Source organism: Hemitrygon akajei, chromosome 10 (assembly GCF_048418815.1).
Source record: "Hemitrygon akajei chromosome 10, sHemAka1.3, whole genome shotgun sequence".
In the NCBI taxonomy this organism is placed as follows: Eukaryota; Metazoa; Chordata; class Chondrichthyes; order Myliobatiformes; family Dasyatidae; genus Hemitrygon; species Hemitrygon akajei.
The window spans coordinates 99,070,389-99,096,356 of NC_133133.1; the positions used below are offsets into that span (position 1 = coordinate 99,070,389).

At 41.1% G+C, this 25,968-nt stretch overlaps 1 protein-coding gene across 10 annotated transcripts in view; it reads right to left on the reverse strand.

Annotated features, from left to right (window-relative positions):
* The window catches only part of brwd3 (bromodomain and WD repeat domain containing 3), a 340,825-nt gene extending 317,595 nt beyond the window's left edge, over positions 1 to 23,230 (reverse strand). For all 10 annotated transcript variants that reach the window (XM_073058687.1, XM_073058689.1, XM_073058692.1 and 7 more), the window contains exons 1-6: positions 23,086 to 23,230; positions 22,892 to 22,950; positions 22,777 to 22,806; positions 22,622 to 22,681; positions 16,090 to 16,240; positions 2,472 to 2,570 (exon numbers count right to left, since the gene is read on the reverse strand). In XM_073058687.1, coding sequence (XP_072914788.1) covers positions 2,472 to 2,570; positions 16,090 to 16,240; positions 22,622 to 22,681; positions 22,777 to 22,806; positions 22,892 to 22,950; positions 23,086 to 23,194 — 508 coding nt within the window. In that variant the 5' untranslated portion in view covers positions 23,195 to 23,230. The remainder of the gene's footprint in view (positions 1 to 2,471; positions 2,571 to 16,089; positions 16,241 to 22,621; positions 22,682 to 22,776; positions 22,807 to 22,891; positions 22,951 to 23,085) is intronic.
* Positions 23,231 to 25,968: the final 2,738 nt, after the last annotated feature.

A 25,968-nucleotide genomic window follows, 5' to 3' on the forward strand; every position in this document is an offset into this window, starting at 1 on the left:
TACCTCAGTCACATCTGCCTCCACCACCACCCCAGCAGTGCATTCCAGGCAGCTATCACAGTATAAAAAAATAATTGGCTCACAATTTACACCCCTCTTAGCTTAAAAAATGCATGCAGACTATAGTATTAGACATTTCAACCCTGGAAAAAGATATCGGTTACCAACTTATAAACTTCTATCAGGATCAACAGAAAAGGTACAAATGCTGGAAATCCAGGCAACACATACATAGAATGCTGAAACTCAGCAGGCCAGCCAGCACATATGGAAAAAGGTACAGTTGACGTTTCGCACCGAGAAACTTCAGCAGGACTATTTTTTACCCTCACAGATGCTGCCTGGCCTGCTAAATTCTTTCAGTATTTTGTGTGTGTTGCTTAAACTTCTATTAGGTTTCCCTTCTGCCCCTGCGAACACAGAGAAAACAACGCAGAGGACTTAACAAGGGCAGTATCAAATTGTATTGGAATATCTGCAAAATTATTGAGAAAATCTTTTTAAAAGAGCAAAGACTGGCTGAGATAAATGAGGAAATAATTGAAACTAAAGAAGTATTAGACAATAAAGCAACCCAATAGAAATAATGGGCAAATGGGAGGGGATGGATAAGTGACTCCACAGATTATGGATATATTGGTCGAGCAGTTGCAAAATTATCTATACAGGTAGTCCCCGAGTTGCGAATGTCCGACTTACAGACAACTCGTACTTACGAACCGAGGAAGGAGAATGCCGTCCGCCATTTTAAGTCAGATCCCAATGTTGTCCGCCATTTTAAGTCGTTGCCATTGACACCGTGTTGAGTGTTTAACTTCGTATTTGGCTTAAAATTCTCTTAGTAAGATTCACCCTGACCCCACTCCACCCCCCGTTCCGGTCAGCTGGTGGCGCAGTGAGATCAGCGCCGGGCTGGAGAATGGAGATTTCCGAGTTCGATCCAGTAACAGACCGCTCCCAGATGTCGATCCAGTGACTCCCGTACCATCCGTGCCGGGTTGATATCGAGCTCGCAACATGACCTCATAAAAAAAAACACTGCCACCTCCAGTTTAACTTTCCACACGGAATATTGTGGATGATCAAATACCCAAACCCAGCACAGCCCCCACTTGTCCCATTCAGCCTGTCTCAGTGCGGTGGTCACTAGGACCCAGCAGACCTCGGGAGCCAGCGGAGCTCGAGACCTGCCGCCCGCAGTGTTTCTGTTCCGTTGACGGTGTGCGGTGGTCCTTAAGACCCAGCGGACCTCAGGAGCTGGCGGAGCTCGGGACCCACAGCCTGCAGTGTTTCTGTTCCATTGACAGGAAGCGATTGCGATTGAAAATAAAGTGGAAATAATAAAGCGTTTGGAAAGAGGTGAAACGCCATCGGTCATTAGAAAAACATTAGGCTACAGTCCGTCAACAATCAGAACAATTTTAAAGGATAATGGATAAAGTGAGAATAATGGAGCATGTGAAAAGCCCTGCCCCGATGAAAGCTACAATTATTACTAAGCAATGCAGTGGTTTAATTATTGGAATACATACGTTTCTTAAGTGTTTTATATGCATAGGAAGTTAAAATATATACTATATACCAAGACAAACGTTTGACTAACTGACGCTAAATAATACCGGATGTATTTGTTCAGACTTGCGTACAAATCCGACTTAAATACGGACTCAGGAACGGAACTCGTACGTAACCCGGGGACTGCCTGTATACTGTAAAGGTCTACCCTGATTGAAACACCCCAATTCCAGAAAGATGAGAGACAGAAAACACGAAAATCATAGACAAGTTAACTTAACATTTATCAGTGGAGTAAAAAAATACTAGAATCCATAAGTAGAAGCACATACAGAAAGTAAAAATACATACAGAAATCCATTCTTACTCTAATGAAAACAATCCAGATTTTTGATGTAGCAAACAGATTGGATATGGGGTATAACTAGATGTTGTGTATGTGAATGTCCAAGAAGAATTTAATAAGGTACCACACAAGATCCTGTTCATTGCATTGATAGTAACATACTGGCATGGATAGGAGAATTACAAATGAAAACAGCTAGTAGGGTGATAGAGAGATCCATTCTGGGACCCTGCATACCACTGGAGAATACCCATCTTCCGACCTGCTCTAGTAGGACTAATTTAATTTCACCCACCTCCAAAAATACACTCATGGATGTACTGGATATACCATAAACTTCATAGGAAGGTAAGTATATTCTATCTTTCTGGAGTTGATCACTGCCTCATACTTATGTGGTACTAATTTTATTCTCCATTTGCAAGCCTATGCTTAAGCATTCGAATAGGTCTTGCCAAATACTGACTGCGAACTGAAGAGCGTTCAAGAGCCTCACTGTCATTTACACTCCATTCCACCCAACTTCCAAATTTGCAATGCAAAAATAAATGTGGATGTATCAAATGGAGAGATTTTTATTTTAAAATTTCCAATAACCTTTCCATCTTACCAATATTTGGAGATTTTCCGTAATTGACAGGTGGTTCTGGTGGTCTTCCACGATGAAGGGCAGCAAAGGCCGAACCTTTCCACAGTACATGTTTGCAATCTGTAGATGTAAAAAACAGCAACATTTAATTTGTAATACACAAGTGCTAATGACAAGGCTTGCAGTTATGCACTTGAGAAGACGGTAAAGAGCTAAAATCAGACTCCCAGTGCTATTAGATAAAAAACTCCAGAATTCTGAACACTGAAGGGTCAGTGGTACATTTCCAAGCCAGCATGGTAGTAACTTGCAGAGTAATTGAACTATTGTAATACCAGCTTTCTAAATAGTTGGAAAGTGCCAAATCAAATTCTTAACCACACTTACTACCACCACCATGAGATGTGTTAGAGCAGGCATAGAACATTTTTAAAGTGAATGGAGAGCAACCAGAGGTCATGGTGCACATTGGCACCAAGGATATAGGTACAAAGTAAAAAGAGGGATGTTTTCCTAATAAGTATAGAGCTAATAAAGCGGCTGAGGCGCTGGTGTGGTGGGGGGAGGGGGGAGAAACAGGGTTTCAGGTTTTTCAAATCACTGAAAACTCTTCTGAACTGGGGCAACTTGTACAAGAGGCGTATCAGGTGCATCTCAACTGGAGGAAAACCAATAATTAGTTGATGCTACTTGGAAGGGTTGAAACGAGTTTAACGGGGGATGGGAAGCAAAGTACCAGGTCAGAAAGTGAAGAGAATGAGAGGAAGGACCAGGTAAGAAAGAACAAGGTAATACACACAATTGAATGGATAGGTTGAAATTTGTTTATTTTAATGCTGAGTAGTAAGGGTAAGAGTGAATAAACTTAGTGATAGATCAATACATGAAACTATGATTCTGTTGCCATTACAGAAACTTAGTTGACAGATGCACTGGACTGTTTTGATGTTTTACTTTTTAAAAAGTAGAGTAGATAAAAGACAGGCTTGGAGTTGCACTATTAATCAGTCAATATCAAGTTGCAGTTAGGAGACATAATGGAGGGCCCATTCACTGAGTCCAAATATGAGTTGATTCTACCCCACCCACACACCCTCACAAATAGTTTTCCTACCACTGGGTCTACATGGGTACAACTCAAAAATAAGAAAGGTGCAATCACTCTGATGGGATTATACTACAGACCCCAGAATAGCCACAGAGACACTGAGAAGCAATTGCGCAGGCAGATTAGGAAAACAGTGTAAAAGTAGGGCTGTTGAGTGGGGAACATCAATTTCCCCAATATAAACTGGGATTTCCTTATCCAAGATGTTAAATTCGGCAGAATTTGTTGGGTGCATCCACTAGGACAGTTTCTAAAATGAGTATACTGCACCTGGAATTGGGAAATAAGCTAGCTAGGTAACTAAACTTTCGGTGGGAGAACATATAAGAAACAGTAATCACAACTTCTTAAATTTTAAAGAGTGCTATGAATTGGAATGTGTATGGACCTTGTGAGAAAATATTAAACAGCAGCAGGGTAAATTACAAGAATATTAGACAGGATGTAAGGATATTTAACTGGGAATTACTATATTAGGACAAGTCCACATCTAACAGATGGAGAGCGTTTAAAGAACTACACAGACTACAGGACACATATGTTCCAGTAATCAAGAGGAATAAGGATGGGAACATCGGATTATGAAAGAAAGATGGTGAATCAAGCTAAGAAAGAATATATATACAGTTTCAGAAGCTAAATTCAAATGAAGCCCTTGAAAGTTGTAAAGAAACTAGAAAAGAACTCAAGAAGTGAATTAGGAAAACCAGGATGGGCCATGGAAAGTCCTTGGCAAGTAGCTATTAAAGCAAATCCCCAAGCATTCAATACATTCATCAAGAACAAGAGCATTAACTCGAGAGAGTGGATACCACTCAAGGATAAAAGACAGAACATGCTGAGAGACAGAGAATGTGGATGAGGTATGAACAGAGTACTTTCATTCAGTCAGTATCTGACAAGGTGAAGGGGGTAGAGGATGGTGAGATTACCACAGAGCATACTAAAATATGAGGGCATTTTGAGATGAAGAACGAGGTAGTGCTGGGTCTTTGAAAGAACATGAATAAAGCCCTAGAGCCCACAGCATGATGGGACATACACCATGTTATTGAGAGAAGCAAGTGATGAGATTACTGATGTCTTGATAAAGATCTTGTGCAGCCACAAACAGGGTCCCAGATGACTGTAATATTGTTCCATTTTCAAGGAGGGAAATACAGATAATTGTGTAAACTATAGACTGATTCATACAAGTAGCAGAGAAGCTATTGAAGAGGATTCATAGGGTTGGAATTTGAGCATTGGGAAACTAAGAGCATAAGTCACAGGATCAGAATTAGGCCATTCAGCTCACTGAGTCTCTCTACTGATTTATTTTTCCACTCAACTCATTTTCATAGCATCTCCCCATAACCACTAATGCCCTTACTAATCAAGAAACTATTAAATTCTGCTTTAAAAATACCCAATGACCGCATCTACAGCCATCTATGGCAAGGATTCCAGATTCTCCATCTAAATTCTAGCTCATCCCTTGTCTATTCTGCGGCTATACCCTTTAGTACTTAGCTCCTGGTGTACTCGCTTTAAACTTATGACTCCTGAGGCTAAGCATAGCTCCAAAGTCATTTTTAAATTTACTGCTGTTGGCCAAATCAGCAGAAAGGATGGCAATTGAAAATCTGGATGAGTGGTACCATAAAAACAACCTCTTACTCAATGTCAGCAAGACCAAGGAGCTGGTTATTAACTTCAAAAGGAAAGCAGAGGTCCATGAAAAAATCCTCATCAGGGGATCAGAGGTGGAGAGGTGGATCAGCGATTTAAATCAGCGAATTAAATTCCTCAGTGTAATCATTTCAGAGGATCTGTCCTGGCCCAACACACAAGTGCAATTACAAAGAAAGCACGGCATTACCTCTACTTCCTTAAAAGTTTGCAAAGATTCAGCAAAACATCTAAAACTTTGACAAACTTATCTAGATATATGGTGGAGAGTATATTGACTGGCTGTATCATAACCTGGTTATGGAAACACCAATGCTCTTGCACAGGATATCCTACAGAAAGTAGTGGATACGGCCTAGTCCATCATGGTAATCCCTATGCCAACAATGAGCACATCTACTTGAAGATCAGGAACAGTTATTACCCCTCAATCATCAGGCTCTTAAAGCAGAGGGAATAACTTCACTTGCCCCATCACTGAAACATTCCCACAACCAATGGACTCACTTTCAGGGATTCTTCACCTCACATTCTGAATATATATTCTGTGGGTTTTTTTTATTCTCTCTTTCATATTACACAGGCTATTGTCCTTTAAACATTGGGTTTTGTCCATCCTGTTGGGTGCGGTATTCCACTGATTCTAATGTTTCTTGGATTTACTGTGTATGCACTCAAGAAAATGAACCTCAGGGTTGTACATGGTGACATATATATACATTTTGGAAATAAACATACTTTCAACTTTACTTTGAAATATAGTCAGACCAATGGCTTATAAAGACTGAGCAATACATACTTGTTTTTATATCCTCCCAAAATGAATGCTAACATTGCATTTGCCTTTCTTACTTACCAACACAACCTGCAAGTTAACTTTAAGGAAATTAACTGCAACTAAGACTCCAAAGTCCATTTGAACCTCCAATTTCTCTATTCACACCCAATTTAAAAAGTAGGCCATGCCTTTATTCCTACCACAACAGTGCATAATTGTACACTTCCCTACACTGTATTCCATCCGCCACTTCTTTGCCAATTCTCCTAGTCTGCCAAATCCTTCTGCAGATTCCCTACTTCATCAACATTACTTCCCTTTGTGTCAACTACAAAATTAGCCACAAAGTCATGAATTTCATCATCCAGATTAACATATAATGTGAAAAGCAGCAGAGCCAACACTGACCAATGCAGAACATCAGTAATGAACAGTAGCTAAACAAAAATGCCACCCTTTATTCTCATTCATTGCCTTCAGCTGATCAGCAAATATTCTGTCCATACTAACATCTTTCCTGTAATACCATGGGCTCTTACATTCTTTAGCAGCCTCACATACACCACTTTCTCAAGCATCCACTGACTTTCCTTTGTCTATGGTGCCTATTATTTCCAAAAAGAATTCCAACAAATTTGTCAGACCACAAGAGACAAGAGCACAATTAGGCCGTTCAGCCCATCTAATCTACTCTGTCATTCCATCATGGCTGATCCCGGATCCCACTCAACCCCACACACCTGCCTTCTCATCATATCCTTTGATGTCCTGACCAATCAGGAAACTACCAATCTCCGCTTTAAATATACCCAAGGACTTGGCTCCACCGCAGTCTGTGGCAGAGCATTCCACAGATTTACTAGTCTCTGGCTAAAAAAAAATTCTTCCTTTTCTTCCTTACATCTGTTCTAAAAGGTCGCCTCTCAAATTTGAGGCTGTGCCCTCTAGTTCTGGATACCCCCACCATAGGAAATATCCTCTCCACATCCACCTTATCAAGTCCTTTAAACATTCAGTAGGTTTCAATGAGATCCCCACCCATTCTCCTAAATTCCAGTGAGTACAGGCCCAAGCTGCCAAGTGCCTCTCATACGTTTACCCCTTCATTCACAGAATGATCCTCATGAACCCCCTCTGGACTCCTTCCATTAACAACACATCCTTTCTGAGATATGCGGCCCAAACCTGTTGACAATACTCCAAATGCAACCTAACTAATGTCTTATAAAGGTTCAGCATTATCTCCTTGCTTTTATATTCTGTTCCCTTGAAATAAATGCCAACATTGCATTTGCCTTTTTTACCCAGACTCAACCTGTAAATTAACCTTCTGGGAGTTTTGCTCAAGGACTCCTAAGTCTCTCTGCACCTCTGATGTGTGATCCATTCAGGTAAATGTGCAGTATTGTTCCTTTTACCAAAATGCATTATCATACATTTCCCAACACTGTATTTCATCTGCCACTTTTTTACCCATTCCTCCAATTTGTCTAAGTACTGCTGCAATCGTATTGTTTCCTCAGCACTACCTACCCCTCCACATATCTTCGTATCATACCCAAACTTTGCCACAAAGCCACCAATTCGATTATCTGAATCACTGACAAAGAACATGAGAAGTAACAAACTTCTAAGGAATATCACTAGTCATCAGCAACCAGCCAGAAAAGGTGCCCTTTATTCCCCTTCGTTGCCTCCTGCCTGTCAGCCTTCCTCAATCCATGCCAGTATCTTTTCTGTAATGCCATGAAATGTTATCTTGTTAAGCAGCCTCATGTGTGGCACCTTATCAAATGCCTTCTGAAAATCCAAATAAATGACATCCACTGTATCTCCTTTGTACAACCTCGAAGAACTCCAACAGATTTTTCAGGAAAAATTTCCCTTTACTTTGGCTTATTTTATCTTTTATCTTGTGAGGTACCCCGAAACTTCATCCTTAATAATGGACTCCAACACTTTCCCAACCACTGAGGTGAGACTAACTGGCCTATAATTTCCTTTCATTTGCCTTCCTTTGTCAGCCATGGTTGCCTACTCCTGCCATTTGAGTATTACTACTTCTGTGAAACATATCTATCCTATTTTGTGAACTATTCCCAGAAACTTCAGACAGCTCTGCTCTGCCGTCATCCCCAGTAGTATCCTCCTCCAATCCACCTGGGCAAGCTCCTCTCTCATGCCTCTGTAATTCCCTTTGTTTCATTGCAATGATACATGTGATATGCTTTTCCTTCTCAAATTGCAGTATGAATTCAATCATATTGTGAGCACTACCTCTTAAGGGTTCCTTTCTGTTAAGCTCCTTAATAAGATCTGGGATATAACACAACACCCAATCTAAGATAGCCTTTCCTCTAGTAGGTTCAAGCACAAGCTGCTCTAAAAAGCCATCTCTTAGGCATCCAACAAATTCCCTCTCCTACAAATCCTACACCAACCTGATTTTCCCATTCCTCTTGCATAATTAAATCCCCCATTACAATTGTGACATTACCCTTATTAAATACCTTTTCAGCTCCCTTTGCAATCTCAATCCCAGATCTTGGCTATTTGGAGCCCTACATGATTCCCAAAATGGCTTTTTAACCCTTAAAGTTTCTTAACACCATCCACATTCAACATTCTCTGACCCCATGTCAGCTCGTTCTAAAGATGTAATTCTATCTCTTACGAACAGAGCCACACCACCACCTATGCCTTCTATTGAAAAGACCCATGTCCTTTCAATACAAAGTATATCCTTTGATGTTAGGCTCACAAATATGGCCTTCTTTCAGCCACAAGTCAGTGATGCCCACAACATCACACCGACCAATCTCTAATCGCGCCACACGTTCATCCACTTTATTCCGAATGCTTTGCACATTTAATTACAGCATCTTCAGTTTGCATTCCTTGCCCTTTTGAGTTTTATGACCTCAGCCCCCTCCTTTGGGAGAATCGCCAGAGAGAGAGAGAGAGAGCCTTACGATCTGGAATGTGGATTGGCCGCTCAACAAGACAAAAGCCTCCGACATAGCCATTGTTTTGGGAGACACCTTTGTGGGATAAGGAATTGGCCTACGTGCAAAATCTCAGGGCAATGTGAGATGGGTGATGGGGGAAGGATCGCCTCAAACCCTCCCCCACCCTGATTGACATCTACAACCCTGCCAGTCCAGATAAAAGAGGGGCTGTAGAGACGGCCCCTCAGACGCACCAAGAAGACGCATGAAGGAGAAACGCTAGAAATCCTGCGACAGCGTTTTAATAGCTACAGCCGGTGGTAGGGTCGTGTGCGTCCTTCCCTTGCCTGGGATTGGCGACTTCACCACGGAAGACGGCTTAGCTACAGGGGAGGCCACCGATGAGCGTTCATTCCCCAACGAGGCTCTCACAAACTGAACTACTCCAGGTTGGAAACCCGATCGGGTAAACTCTTAAATCCCTCTCTGTCTTTCTAACAAAAGTGCACCAACGCAACGCTTCCGCCGGCAACTACGTGAAACTGCCGTGAGCTAAAAGACTTTTAAATGTCCGGCGAACGATATAAAATCTACATTACCCCTAGACGACGTGTGAGCTTGTGTTTTGAATGATTATTATTACACCGGTGTTTTAGATTGAGTTGTGACGACGTATATGATCTGAATGTTTTGTATTAATCATACGTTTGTGCCCCTTTTTGAATAAAACGTTTGAAAATAGTAGCATCTGACTCAGCTGATCCCTCTATCTTTGCTGGTAAGTTTACCTAGTTACGAGGTTACGTAACAAGTGGGGTACTCGTCCCGGATTTGAAACCAAAGGGGAGGGTCAGTGAATCGGGCTGTAAGTCCAAACTTAAATCTGGTTACGCAGGTAGCCAGACAGGAAACCAGCAAAGATGGATGAATTTACGAGAAACCCGACGGTAGAGGCGCTAGGGAAGGCTACAAAATCAGACTTGGTAAATTTGGCGCAGGCGTTAGACCTCACAGTGGTGAAGCCAGCAATGAAAAAGCAGGAAGTGTGAAGGGTCATACAACAGTATTACGTTGGGAAGAAGGTGTTTGCAGCTGAGGATTTGGAAAATATCCCCGAAAAGAGATTAGCGAGTGGGACAGATCAGGCAGAGTTGGAGAAAGCAAGGTTGGACCATGAGCTTAAAGTAAAGCAGCTAGAAGCAGCTGAAAAGGCTGAGGAAAGAGCTGCAAAGGAAAAGGAAAAAGCTGCGGAAAGAGCTGCGAAGGAAAAGGCTGAGGAAAGGGCTGCGAAGGAAAAGGCTGAGGAAAGAGAGCATGTGTTCAAACTAAAGGAATTAGAGATGAAACGGGGTCATGAGCTCCAGCTAAAGCAGCTAGAAGTAGAAGCAGAAGAGAAAGAGAAACAAAGGAGCCATGAATTGGAGCTGGACAGGCGAAGGCAAGAGCGAAGAGCTCAAGGGGGAGAGAGGAGGGGTTTGATGTTAGTCGGGCGTTGAGGTTGGTCCCCCCCTTCGAGGAGACGGATGTTGATAGTTATTTCTTGCTTTTTGAGAAGGTGGCAGTGAATCAGAAGTGGCCCAGAGAGCAGTGGGTGGCGTTGTTACAAAGTGTGTTACGAGGGAAAGCACAGCGGGTATATGCCGCGCTGCCCCCAGAAAGGGACGGGAATTATGATCGTAAAGGAGGCCATTCTCCGAGGTTACGAGTTAGTACCTGAGGCGTATAGACAAAGGTTCCGAAACTTAAGGAAAGGGTGGAATCAAACGTATACCGAGCTAGCCCACGAAAAGGGTGTGCTCTTGGATCGCTGGTGCACCGCGGAAAAGGTGGCCGAGAATTATGGGCGTATCAGGGAGTTATTTTTGGTTGAGGAATTTAAAGGTTGTGTTCCGGAGGAGATCCGAATGTATTTAAATGAGAGGACGAATCAGTCCATCTCAGAGATGGCTAGGTTCGCAGATGAATATGCCCTAACCCACAAGACAAAGTTTTCCTCGCCAAAAAGTTACCAGAGAGGCCGTGGGAACGGTAGAGAAAGTCCGCCGGCTGAGGCGGAGATCCCGCTGGGAGCTAGTGGTAAAATTGAGGAGGAGAGGCAAGATGGCAGGAGAGGTCCTGGTGTGACCTGTTTTAATTGTGGAAAGGTGGGTCATATTGCATCTAAATGCTTTGCTCCAAGAAAGGAGCCAGAGAGAGGGAAAGCAGCGATTCCTATCGGGTGTGCAGTGGTAATCAGAAAATCGGCAAGAGGGTCCCAGGAGAGCAGAGAGCGCGAGGGGTCGGAGATTTATATGTCACACGGAACCGTGTCTGTGAGGAAGGGGGACCCGCCTATCCCCGTACGGATTTGGAGAGACACGGGGGCGGAGCTATCATTAATTAGCCGTAACGTATTACAATTCGGACCTCCGACGGGCGAGGTAGCCCTGAGAGGAATAGAAAAAGGGACAGAAAGGGTGTCTTTGCGTAGGGTCATTTTGGATTGTGAGCTGGTGTATGGATCAGTTGAAATGGGGGTGCCATCAGAATTCCCAAGAACTGATGTGGATGTCCTCCTTGGAAACGATTTAGCAGGAGGAAAAGTTTGGTCAGCCATGACTATGACCCGCCGACCGGTGCGTGTTGAGGCCCCGCCCATAGAGTCCCCGAGCTATCCCGCATGCGCGGACACTTGCAGCCTGTCGAGAAAAGCAGCTGAGAACCAGAGCAGTTTAAATCGGGCCAGTAGTGAATTGGCCAAGACGTTTTTACCGACCCTATACCACGAGGGTTCCGAGGGTGGTAAAACAGAAAGTAGTAAAGTGAAAGGGGGTAAGGGCGAGGAGATAGCCCCCCCCCTTAGTGAAGAGAAAGGTCCTAGAGGTAGGAAATAAAGATGAGAAACGGATAAAGCTGTTAAAAGGTCCAGAGTTGGACATGGTTGATCTGTCTGGTTTGGCAGAATTGTTTGGAGAAGTTGAGAGTTCTAAAGGTGTTCCCGATGGTCCCAAGAGTGAAATGAGGGCAGTCTTAGAGAGAAAGGGTATCCTTGCTGTGGAGAAGTCAGCTGGAATGGCCGAGGAGGTTGTTTCAGCTCACAGGGTTGCGCCTTCCCCAACGGGGGGCTGCCTAGAGAGTAACTGGAAGGATCGGGGGACGTTAGAATTTGAAAAAGGTATGGGTGATGAAAGCCTGGAAGAGGCCAATGTCCCGTTTGAGTGTGTCCAAGATGGGAATGCACGTGGTGCTGAACCTAGTCACGGAGCTCAGGAAAAAGCTGAGGTATTTGACTCAGCTGGACGAGACGGCCGTCCTTTTGGATCAGATAGGCTTGGTTCGGGGAAGAAAGGGTTAACCTTGGGGAGTGCGAGTCCCCAGAGGGTTGTGCTGAGGGGAGTGTTCAGAGTTAATGTGGAGTTTATGAATGGGGAGATAACTGTTGTTGTGGGGGAGAACGGTAAATCTGTAGTTCCCAACTCAAAGGGAAAAAGGTTAAAGTCTAAAATGATGCCTACGCACCGATTACGGGTTGATTTGGAATGTAAAGGTGCCTCACACGCTATTGTTATTCAAGAAAGCGCTGCGAGGAAGCCGAAATTTAAATGCGGCCAGGGGGAAAGGTTCGCCCTGAAACACATCAGCCTGTATGGTCTTGGCAGAAGGGCTAACTACCTGGGTGGATGCGGAGTTAAGAGAATAACCCTTGTGGGAAGGAAAGGCGGGAGAGTACCGTGCCAAATTACTCGCAGTCCCCACGGGGGGACTCACCAGGAAAAGGCGATGGGTAATAGAAATGCCCTTTGTAAACCACAACGCCGGTTGTACGGGTTCGCGCCAAAGCCTGTGAATAATAAAGACCACCCCTTGGGAGACCTGCCGGTGAAATACCACGACCGAAACGATTAGTATTTGTATAAACTTTTGTAGATGCACCTAAGCTAAGATCACACCTCCTTAGTTATGTTGCTGAAGAAAGCAAATAAGGTGGTTATTGAGCTGAAGTTTGATGCTACCAGACTTTAGTATGGCACGTGAGGTTAAGGTATTAAAGAAAGGGGGACTGTACTTGTTACCTGTTTAGATAATGACTTGAATGTATCACGGTAGTACTCTGTGAAGAGAAAAGCTTGTATAGTATGTAGATTCACAAAAAAAAAAGTCCTGTACCAACCTGTTTTTAAACCGCTGGTAAAAAACCTGCTATGGGTGGAGGTGTTATGACCTCAGCCCCCTCCTTTGGGAGAATCGCCAGAGAGAGAGAGAGAGCCTTACGGTCTGGAATGTGGATTGGCCGCTCAACAAGACAAAAGCCTCCGACATAGCCATTGTTTTGGGAGACACCTTTGTGGGATAAGGAATTGGCCTACGTGCAAAATCTCAGGGCAATGTGAGATGGGTGATGGGGGAAGGATCGCCTCAAACCCCACCCCCCCACCCTGATTGACATCTACAACCCTGCCAGTCCAGATAAAAGAGGGGCTGTAGTGACGGCCCCTCAGACGCACCAAGAAGACGCACGAAGGAGAAACGCTAGAAATCCTGCGACAGCATTTTAATAGCTACAGCCGGTGGTAGGGTCGTGTGCGTCCTTCCCTTCTTCCCTTGCCTGGGATTGGCGACTTCATCACGGAAGACGGCTTAGCTACAGGGGAGGCCACCGATGAGCGTTCATTCCCCAACGAGGCTCTCACAAACTGAACTACTCCAGGTTGGAAACCCGATCGGGTAAACTCTTAAATCCCTCTCTCTGTCTTTCTAACAAAAGTGCACCAACGCGACGCTTCCGCCGGCAACTACGTGAAACTGCCGTGAGCTAAAAGACTTTCAGATGTCCAGCGAACGATATAAAATCTACATTACCCCTAGACGACAAGCGAGCTTGTGTTTTGAATGATTATTATTACACCGGTGTTTTAGATTGAGTTGTGACGACGTATATGATCTGAATGTTTTGTATTAACCATACGTTTGTGCCCCTTTTTGAATAAAACGTTTGAAAATAGTAGCATCTGACTCAGCTGATCCCGCTATCTTTGCTGGTAAGTTTACCTAGTTACGAGGTTACGTAACATGTCTCTGTGGTAAAATTTAACTCAATTTGTACCCAATCATTGGCTATCATTCCTTACATTCATGTTGCACCCATCAGCTACTTTCAAATCTGCTAGTTCATCCTCAGCTCTATCATCTGAAGGGCTGAAAAATCACAAATGTCAATTCACTTTTTAAAGAAGGAAGGAGGCAAGAGACAAGAAATTATAGGCCAGTTAGCCTCATTCCAGTGGCTGGGAAGGTGCTGGAGTCGATTGTTAAAAGACCTGGTTTCGGGATACTTGGAGGGACAGGATAAAATAGGCCAAAGCCAAAGAATCTTGCCTGACAAATCTGATGGAATTCTTTGAGAAATAGCAATCTTTTGATTCTTGAAAGATCACTTCTAATGTCTCCAGTCACTTCAGCGACCTCTTTCAGAAACCTGGGGTATTATCCACCTGGTCCAAATTATTAATCTATCTTCACTTTTCAGCTTCCCAAGCACTTTTTCTTTAATAATAGCAACTACGCTCAAGTGCCCACTGTTACTCTTGAATTTCTTGAATTTCTTCCACAGTGAAGACTGATGCAAAATACTTATTCAGCTTGTACCCCCATCGCTACCTTTCCAGCATCATTTTCCAGCAGTCCGATACCCACTCTTGCCTCTCTTTAATTCTTTATACAACTGAAAAATCCTTTGGTATATCTCCTTTTATACTATTGGCTAGCTTGCGTGCATTTTTCATTGTTTCTCCTCAAAGTTTTTTAGTTTCTTTCTGTTGGTTTTAGGTTTCACAATCCTCTAGCTTCTCACTAATTTTTGCAATATAGTATGCTTTCTCCTTTGTTTTTAATGGTTGCATCATCATTCCTTTAGGTGGCTTCTTCTTTGGAATTTTGCACAACACCAACCACTGCTACTGTATCTTTATTCCTTCTAGTGGCCCCTTTCAATCATCCTTGGCCAGCTCCTCGCCAATGTCCCTGGAGTTACTCTTACTCAACTATATACCAATGCACCCAAATTTAGCTTCTCCCTCTCAAACTGCAGGGTGAATAATTATGATTACTGCTTCCTGAGGGTTCCATTATCTCCTTTGCAAAAAAATTTGATTTGTTTTTTTTTTGAGATGATGGTGATCCATGAAGATTAAGATGTAGATGACATCTACATGAATTTAATTAAGACGCTTGACAAGATTCCTTATGGCAGACTCATCCAAAAGATTAGGATGTATGGGATCCAGATAGACTTGGTATTTGAACTCAGAATTTGCTTTCCGATAAATAAAAGGGTTGCAAACAATAGGATTCATTCCAGATGCAGGTCTGTGTCCAGATGTTGCGCTGGGATCTGCACTGGAACTAGTATATGACTTCGATGTAAGCAAGGATGAATGAGTTAGTAAGTTCACAGGTGGTGCAAAATTTGGTGATGCTCTGCATAGTGCTGAAGACTGACAAAGGATTCAGCAGGATATATATCATTTGCAGATAAGAGAAGAGAAACAATGGATAGAGGTTAATCCATGCAAGTGTGAAGTGTTGCACTTAGGGGAAATCAAATGTAAAGAGAAAGAACTGTGTTAATGACAGGACCCTAACAGCATTACCATCCAGAGGGATCTTGGGTTCCAAGTCCATCAGTTGAAAGTGGTTGCAAGAATTGATAGAGTAATTAAGGTGGCATATGGCAATGCTTGCCTTTATTAGTTGAAGCAATGAGTTCAAGTCATGACATTATACTGCAGCTTTATAATCGCATCTGAAGTGCTGTATTCAATTCTGGTCGCCCCACTACAGGAAGAATGTGGAGGCTTGTGAACTACAAACCTGATCCTCTATCAAAATAACTAACTCACATTCAAATATTTGTCCAAATTAGCTACAATAATGACAAGCCGAAATGTGCTTTCAAAGGTAGTGCTTTTGTCAATTAGAATCTCATTTAAAGAATCCCTTGAACAGATTTTCTAAAGCTAAAAACAATTTCCAATCTGCTGTCTTTTGAATATTTATATCAAATAACCAAATCAATTAAAAGCACATCTATAACTTCTTCACCAAAGCATTGTCAAAATAATACTTAAATATAATGCATCATTCATTTTTATTTACCTTTTATAGTCCGCAACAATGATTGCCGCCCAACTCCGAGCAAGGTTTTCACTCCGGGAACACTAGGTGGGATTTCCTTATCCAAAAGGGGGCCAATTCGTTGACAAATCTGCAACAAGTGATCTGAAGAAACATGTTTGTTGGCTGAAACCTAAAATCAACAAACATAAATTGTTTCTAATAGTTGCAGATTTGCATTATTCATGAACACAAGGCATTCTGCAGATGCTGAAAATCTTGAACACAGTCCTGATGAAGGGTCTCAGCCTGAAATATTGCCTCTTTATTCCCCTCTCGGATGCTGCCTGATCTGCTGAGTCCCTCAAGAATTTTGTTTGAACATTGTTCATGAAGTGCTATTCCACATGTAAACATAAGAACCTATAATCACACATAAATTTCAGTAAAAATTTAAATGCATGCTAACTGCAAACAAAAATAATTAGCAGCTTTCCTGCTACACAATACTTATGAAATTAATTCACAATGTATTTCCTTGTTTTTATTGTTTTCCTTTCTCTAATACAATTTAATATGAGTTTGCAAGGAAGGATATTTAATACCCAATTCACTACGAATGTCCAATAGCTTGCATAGGAATAGTCAGCTGGCATCCTCCCATCCGTAGGTGATAGACATACAGCTGTCAAGTTCTGATGAAGCCTTATCAAGTACTGCATTTCGAATGATAACTAACCAAGTCAATTCTGGAAAGATAGTGTCTGCCAAATATACCTCAACTGATAAAATAATTGATGAATTATGTAAGCAAATCAATAGTTGTGTCCCTGTCTATGGCAATAGAATCAACCAGGGAACTGAAACTACTCACTGAATTGGTGGCATATCCTTAGCAAGCAAATCAGATCACTGTCAACAACTACAATTTTTCAATTATTATCATCTGCGTTTCAGGGTTTCAAACTCCTTTTATAACCCTCCCTGCCACTGAGGATATCTTCAAGAGGCAATGCTTCAAGAAAGCAGCATCCATCTTCACCAATCAGAACATGCTCTCTTCATGAGGTAGTAATTCAGGAGCCCGAAGACACATACTCAATATTTCAAGAACTGCTTCTTTCACTCCACCATCAGATTTCTGAACAGTCCATGAACTCTACCTCATTACTTACCTTTTACACTATCTATTTTTGTAGATTATAGTATGTCTTACATATTGCACTGTACTACTATCACATAACAAATTTCACCACAATAACAAATTTCAGTGATGATCAACTTGATCCAGATTCTTTAAAATGGAGCTTGGCATATGACTTCAGTAATCTTTTGACATGTATCACTTCAAGAACCTTTTGAAGTGTTTTACAAAAGTCTATATTCCAAAGGTCCAGGGGGAAGCATAACCCAAATTGACACCTTCTTAAATTCTCTCAAGTTACCCACTTTAAGTGAAGAACAAAATAGAATAATGACTGCTGACATAACTGAAGTTGAATTAAAAGCTGCAATTAGTAGGCTTAAATTAAGCAAGTCACCAGGATCAGATGGGGATACTGCAGAGTGGTACAAAGAATTTAAAAATGAGTTAATTCCTCTTTTACTCCCCACACTGAACTGGGCTCCAAAAAAAGGCACAAATGCCACCCAGTTGGAAGGAAGCGATAATCTCCGCTATACCGAAAGAAGGCAAGGATAATATGGAATGCAGGTCATTAAGACCAATATCTGTTCTTAATGTAGATTATAGATTATTTACCTCCATCATGGCCAAACGATTAGAGGAGCTTCTACCCATACTGATACGTAATGATCAGAGGTTTTATAGAACAACGCCAGACACAAGACAATATACGAAGGACACTTCACATTATGGATCATATACAAAAAAATAAAATAGAAGCAATAGTGATAAACGTGGACGCTGAAAAGGCATTTGATTCGGTTAACTGGAATTTTCTTTACAGAGTTTTACATAGATTTGGTTTCCAAGACACAATTATTAAAACTATACAGACACTATATGACAATCCTACTGCTAGGATCAAAATCAATGGATATTTATCAAATAGTCTTACTCTAGAAAGGGGCACGAGACAGGGTTGTGCATGGTCACCGCTACTCTTTGCATTATATCTGGAACCATTAGCTCAATTTATCAGACAAAATGAAGATATCGGGGGAATTACTATTAAAGGGACAGAGCATAAATTGCCTTGTTACACAGATGACATTTTGATCTATCTAGGGCAACCAACATACTCTTTACCTAAATTGATGCAATCCTTTGAACAATATGGTCAATTATCAGAATACAAGATCAACATAGATAAAACCCAATAATTTCATACTACTATAGCCCACCAAGAGAAATTGAAAGTAGATATCCCTGGGCATGGCACACAGAGTCTTTCAAATATTTGGGCATCATTATGCTTGATTATCATTACCAACCATGCTTGATAGAGCTATTTAGAAAAGCATATAATTCAGATAACGGTAGTAAAATCATTTCGAGCATGTATGGGTTGTCAAATCTTAAAACACATTCGACTTCATACATTAAAACAAAATGGGAGAAGGAAGGAGGGATAATTATATCTGAGGAAGAATGGACAACAATATGGAGGTATCAAAATGGAGGGAGTTTGGATGGAAAACTTGATAAGATATTTTATTACACCCTCTCAGAAATCCCATTATGATAGTAACCTCCCAGTTTGCTGGAGAAATTGTGGAAATCAAAATGCAAATCATTACCATATTTTTTGGGACTGCCCTGTTATCAAAAACTATTGGAGGGGGATACACAATGCCCTACAAGACATCTTTAAATGTGAAATACCCTTGGAGAGTAAGACCATATATTTTGGATATATACCTCAAGAATGGTTGAAAATAGATAAATATTTAATAAATATACTGTTGGTGGCTGGTAAAAAGACTATTACTAGGAAATGGTTATCACAGGAGAGCCCAACTTTAAATGCATGGATGCAAATTACAATGGACATTTACAAAATGGAGAAGATAACAGCATCTGTTAATCATAAGCTGGAACAATTTGATTCATACTGGGGAAAATGGTTTAACTACATAATGCCTCATAGGCCTGATTTTATTCTCACAAATCAATGAACATGTTGTAAAAAAAGATCACTCCCTACTTGTATATAGTTTTTTCCTTTTGTTTGTTTTTTCTTTCCACTCTTTTCTTTAAGTGTGTACCTCAGATAAATACTTTGTGGAGATTTGTGATATATATGATTATATGATATATACGTACAATGTCTGAAATACATCTTATGGAAATGTTTGTTTGATGATGAACTTCAATAAAAAAATAAATTACAAAAAAAAAACAAATCAACATCTCAGTCTTGCAAGTTAAGCAAATTTGTTAATTGTACAAACCAGTTTGGCCAATTCAGCCAAAGGCATTGACTGCCTTTCCGTTTTACAGTATCTATTAGGTCTTCAGATGGAGTCATTATGTCTCAATGGACACAAGAGATTCCTTCACCATTTTGAGTGAAGGATTGCAGGGCGTGACTGCCTTACCCACAACTATGTTTTCTGACACTGGTACTAAATGAGAACATAGTGCACACATGGGAAAAAAAAATCATAAAAATTGAGCAATTTAAGTTGGCCTTTATCCAAGTAACAAATGTAGCATATTAGCATAGGAGGTCTCTGATCAGATGTTGCTGCAATTTCATCTGAACTTTCAATCTATAGAAACTGGAAGGCTTTTCATCTGAGTATCAAGATAGGTTTTCCTTGTAGGGAATGCCAAAAGATGGCCAGAAATTAAAATAATATAATTTTACTCAATTCTTCATCTCAAAATTATCAGAAGCCACCAAACTGTATAGACTTATGTGCACTGTGAAAGGTACAAATGGAAACCTCTGGGGGAATAACCATTATCGGGTAAAGTGCATACTACCACAGAATCAATCACTCTGGTTAAATCTACTAAAGCAGCAAATGCTACGTCCTTACTTATTGCAGAGCTAAAAGAGATTACCATTTCCTTTCCTTTGATTTCCATCACTGTACTTGAGACAAGTCATGAAATTAACTAAGAATCCAATGCACTGTCTACTACATCAAATTTTAAAAATAAATCACTGGTAGCCTACAATTCATCTTAAATATTACCCCAATTATAGCCCAAAAATTGTGTAATAACAACTTTACCAAGTTTTAAATTGCCAGAAATAGATTTCAGAATTAAAAAGTTTATACTACTCAAATACTTTGCAACATGATTAAATCAATTCCTTCAAGTCACATGACAACCACTAAACAAGCTTTAAGTTTTAAAGCCAACTCCATGACAGCACATCAAGGACACATTCTGTCTGTGGCATGTGTTATGACTCAATAAAAGCCCAATTCTCTCTCAGATCTATAAATCCAAATCAGAAAAAGCTAGACTGGGAAAGGGAGAATGGTTTCAAGCACTACATGTAGTAAGTTCAAAGGCGATGCAAGGCCAGCCACTAAAATGTCCAAAGTTCAAAGTAAATTTACTATCAAAGCACATGGCACCATAAACAACCCTGAAATTCATTTCTTGCAGGCATTCACAGTGAATATAAGAAACACAACAGCATCAATGAAAGACTGCACCCAACAGGACTGACAACCAACCAATTTGCAAAAGACAACAACATGAGCAAATACAACAAGAAAAAAAAGAATATTAATAAATAATTAAACAAATATCAAGAATATGCAATAAAGCATCCTTGGAAGTGAGTCCACAGTCTGCGGGAACAGTTCAGTGATGGGACGAATGAAGTTGTCTCCTCTGGTTCAAGAGCCTGATGGTTGAAGGGTAATAACTGATGCTGAACCTGGTGGCGTGGGTCCTGAGCCTCCTGTATCTTCTTCCTGATGGCAGCAACAAGAAGAGAGAATGGCCTGGATGGTGGGGGTCCTTGATGATGGATGCTACTTTCCTGCGACAGGGCTCCACGTAGATGTGCTCAGTGGTGAGGAGGGCTTTACCCATGATGGACTGGGCTGTATCCACCACTTTTTGTAGGCTTTTCCGGTCAAGGGCCTGATGCAACCAGTCAATATACATCACATCTATAAAAGTTTGTCAAAGTTGTAAATGACATGCCGAATCTTCGTAAACTTCTGAGTAAGTACAGGCACTGGTGTGCTTTCTTCATAACAGCGCTTGCATGCTAAAACCGAGTCAGATCCTCCAATGTGATGAATTTGTTGACTCTCTTCAACTCTGATCGCGCCGCCCCCCCCACCCCCACCCCCCCGGCGATTGGGACTGGCTCATGGATCTCCAGTTTCCTCCTTCCTGATCAGCTCCTTGTTCTTGCTGACATTGGATGAGAGGTTGTTGCAGCATCACACAGCCACAACAATCTCCTTCCCTTATGCTGATTCTTCACCTATGATATGGTATTAAAAATGAAGTAAATTACCAATAATACCACATAAATGGAAATTCCTTAGAATCTTCAGTAGGGGCTCATTCCTGGTCCATAATATAATAAAAAGGTTTCACCTATGTCTGGATAGTTTTATTAATAAATATAAGTTAGTGATATGTTAATGAAAATTCAACAATAGCAATGAAGAGTTTATTCTTCAGCGTTTCTAGTTTTGACAAAATTAACAGAAAAAATCTCACATTTAAATAACTTAAAATTCAGTATGAAAACATTAATTTTAAGAATCCAGCACAGTATTTCTTAAAATGCATGTGAGTAAAAATCCATTTACTAGAGTATGTAATCACAGAATAAAATCCATTTTAATTCAATGAATGTGAATACAAAGCAAGAATAATAAACATTAATTTATTCACTAAAAGATGTATACCACTCCCATGTTAGAAATAAAAGGGCAGACCCAAAGAGAAATACCGGTAATCGCTTTCATTCCCAAACAGCTCTACATTCTTATTTGCACCAATTCTAAGGAATCCTTTATCCTTTTGATTATTAATGAAATAATAACTACTGAAGCATCTTTTAAATTACTAAAACAATTCCAAAGCTAACCTTTATGGGAAAACGATGGCAAACAATGGTCTAGTCAGCGTTCTGAGATATTCCAGCTGTCTCATATGCAGTCAGTATAAGGCAATGCTAATGAAGTAGTAGACGTGATCGACATCAGTTTCCTGTAACACAACCAGTTTGCCAAGCATCCAATGGAAGGTGACGTCCCATTTCACTCAATAACCACCGCATATCAGAGGCGTTTCTTTCTCATTGGACGAAATTAGAGTATCCCTACGTAACTTCACATCTTACAATATTGCCCACAATTTTTTAACAAAATCACTTCCTTTCATTTCATCTTACCCAATGTTTCACGTCGTTTTTGTACATCTGCAACAGTCTGAACGGAGTAAATAGCAATTTTAATCGTATGAGTTATGTCTTTAAAAGTCATTTGATATAAATATCGGGATATTTACATATATATATTAAAAAAACAACTTTTTGCGGGAGATTCAACTACCAAATTTTTTTTTAAACATGTTTCGGTTTTATTTTACGCCGAGTAGTTTGTAAACTCTCACCAGATTGTCGAAGCTTCTGCGATGTTCCTTCCCTTCCCAGTCTAGACGCCGGGGGATCAACTGAGGAAGGAAACAAGGGAAGAGATGAAGGCTGTGAGACTGGAGAGCAAAGAGGAAATGCTAACGCAGGACGAAGGGGTAGCTGCCGCCCTTACCTGGTGCTCCTCGAGCTCCTGGATCAGGACCTGCGCGGAACGAGGCAGAGTGAGTCAGGGCTTTCAAGTACAAGAGCAAAAAACAAGAGGCTGCGGCTCGCTCGGTTGTACTTACCCGTGCTGACTTCTGACACGGCCCAGACATGAGGAAACGGGCTATCAGGTAGTAGAGTTCTGCCGGATGAGGGGAGGGGGAAAGAAGAAAGAAATGAGTAAGTCAACAGGGCGCCGAATCTGACCGAAAAAAAATGGTCCTGTATCTCGCCGCTACCCTCCCATCTCTAATATCAACTGGCCCCGGACACCCACCGCACTCCAGTTGCGACACCCAGCTGCAATCGGGATGCTTGTCGGACATGTTGAGGCCGGGCTGGGGCTGACTCGCTGCCCTGTCTGCGGCCCGAACGCCACACGCCATCCAGGGCACGGCCGCCTCACCGTCCACTGCGTTATCCTCCGCCGTACACATCTAATCCCCCGTCTTCCCCCCCCCGCCCCAGCCTTCCTTAACCAATATGCGGGACGGCTCAGTGACCACGGCGCGACAATGTTTATAATAACGGGGTCTTGATGCCTGACGTTACTTTGAGAGAAGGACGGGAAACCCGCAGGCGGAAGGATACATTCTTTTTATATTACTCTTTCAGTTACGGCAAATGAACGTGATGGAGGAAGCAGCTGATTGACTGACATTGGAACCAACCAATAGCCAACGTCGCAGCTGGTTCTCAACCACTTTAAAGAGCTTATCTGGGGCGGAAGAAAGATGGAGGCGTTCTGCTCCCTTAAACTTAGCGACTAGGCATTTACAACTGAATGAATATTATAGCCAGTCCCATTACCAAGAAACAAGTTTGTATTGGATGTGAGGTATTATCAGCCGGATAAGCAAGGTGTGTTACAGTGCGGACGTGGGCTGTGGCCTACCTGGTGCAGCGTTTACCGAACTGCATTGATGAGGTCTCCAGGGCCGCCAATTCCCTTACATTATGGGATCCACTTCACTAGGCTGGAAGTAGAATATCACTGAGAGATCCTCGGTGGGCTAAGCTTGGTCAGTCCGCTCTGTTGGAACATCTGCTAGGCTTTCTCTTTTCACGTACGCTTGTTTATGAATGGTTTCCTGAAATGAAACAATAAGAACACATCTGGCTTAATTATGTTCTTTAATGTCTACTGCTTTAAATCTAAAAATGTGGTTGTTCATTGAACAGCATATCATTTTGATTTTCATTGCTGTTTGGAGGGTGCTAAGGCACCAAAACGTGTTAATATGCTCTTGTAAAACAGGTGCAGTTACTTGTTCAACTTATCTTTAACACCTATTGTTGGATTTCATTAAATCTCACTTCAGGCAACACATTACAAATTACTGAGACAAGCAATTTTTAAAAAAAGAATTTCAACTGCATTTTTATCAGTCATTTTCAATTTGTACCCTGTGTTTATTGACCCTTCTGGTAAAAACGTTTGTCTACTGCTTTGAATTCAAAGTAAATGCTTAATCTAAGTGTATATATGTCACCATATGCAACTCTTTGAGGGTCATTTCTTGCGGGCATACTCCATAATAGAAATGGAGCACTGCGCTAACTTGCATCCAGCAAACATTGATTTTGAAGCTGCTAGTATCTTTTTTGTAAGTTCCTTACATTTATATCTAAATTGTTACTGCCACCGTAATGTTAAATTGGCAACATCCTTTTAAAGCATCCAATGTTTTAGTTAATTATAACTTGTTTTGCTATTATATTTAATGCTTGACCTTTTTAAATGTTGATTTTACAAAACACTAATACAAGAAGTCTTGGTTCTAATCTTTACCTTTCGTTACAATGCAGAGTGGGTTCTGAGCTACATTTCTGTCTTGAGGTGAGTGCTTTAGAATTCTTCAATGTTAAGGATCCTGTCAAATATTAAGATATGCCAGCCTTAACTATTTGATTCACTTTAACTATATATAGCTATATGGGCTTAAAACTTTTAAAGAATTGGAGTAATTTAAAAAAAATTAAATAAATGCCTCTATTTTACTGCAATGGAAAAAATCCATGCTTCATTGTGAAATTTATCCTGCAAGCTTTCTCACCTGTTTCTGGTTATGGCCTTAAAGTGCTTTTGAACACTACAAAATTCTAATTAAAAATTACAATGTTTGTATTTTCTAATGAATGGCACCTTGTAATTGTGTCATTATCATGTCAGACCAGCCTCTTAATGTCGGTGGCTGTGAATTACTGTATGTAATGAACACACTTCATGCCTTTTTTATTTGCGAAAATCTAAAGGATTCTAAAGAAAATCTAAAGGATATAAGGAAATAAAATTTCACCTTGTCACCAATCCTTTAGGTTTTCGCAAATAAAAAAGGCATGAAGTGTGTTATGTTTAAGAAAAACCATAGCATCTCATTTATTGTAATCCAAACACAGAACATAAAGCACAGTGAAAAACTTTGTAATTGTGTTATTATCATGTCAGACCAGCCTCTTAATGTCAGTGGTATTAACCTTCCCTTAATGAAACCATGCAAACTTTGTCCCACCTTATCATATACTGTACACCCTGTCCTTGTTATATGCGGGGGATACATTCCTCGCAGTCGACGCATAATGTGAATAATTATTTAAATGGAGAAAATAGGGATGCGTTCCAGAGGGCTTCCTAAATATGTTTTATCTGTAATTTATTCACACTTTCATACCAATATGACACAAAAGCAGTACCACAAGGCAACATTGTATTATATTTCATCAATTTAAGGTAATATTCAATGTAATTAATTATAGAAAATTAATATACTAGGATGTACTGTACTCACCAACAGTGCCAGGTGTGTTTGCTCTGGGAGATGAGTGGTTGTTGTGGTGTCAGGCAGCTTTACATGGATAAGGTGGATGGTTGTGGTCATCAGGATCATATCAAGCACAGCAAGGGGTGAAGGAAGACTCACAGAACTCTTAGAACTGTCAGCAGCAGGAGATGACACGGGTTGAAGAAAGTGGTGAGGGTTGTTTGCTTGGCAGCATTTTGTTTTTCAGCATAAATTGGCTTGTAGGGAAGAAGGGTTGACGGCAGGGAACAACTGAAATGCTGACTCCTTTCTAAACTTGGGTCCATGTCCATCGCCATTTGTGCTAAGTGTTCCGACTTCCACTATTCCCTCACCGTTGGTAAACTCCCGGGATTTTC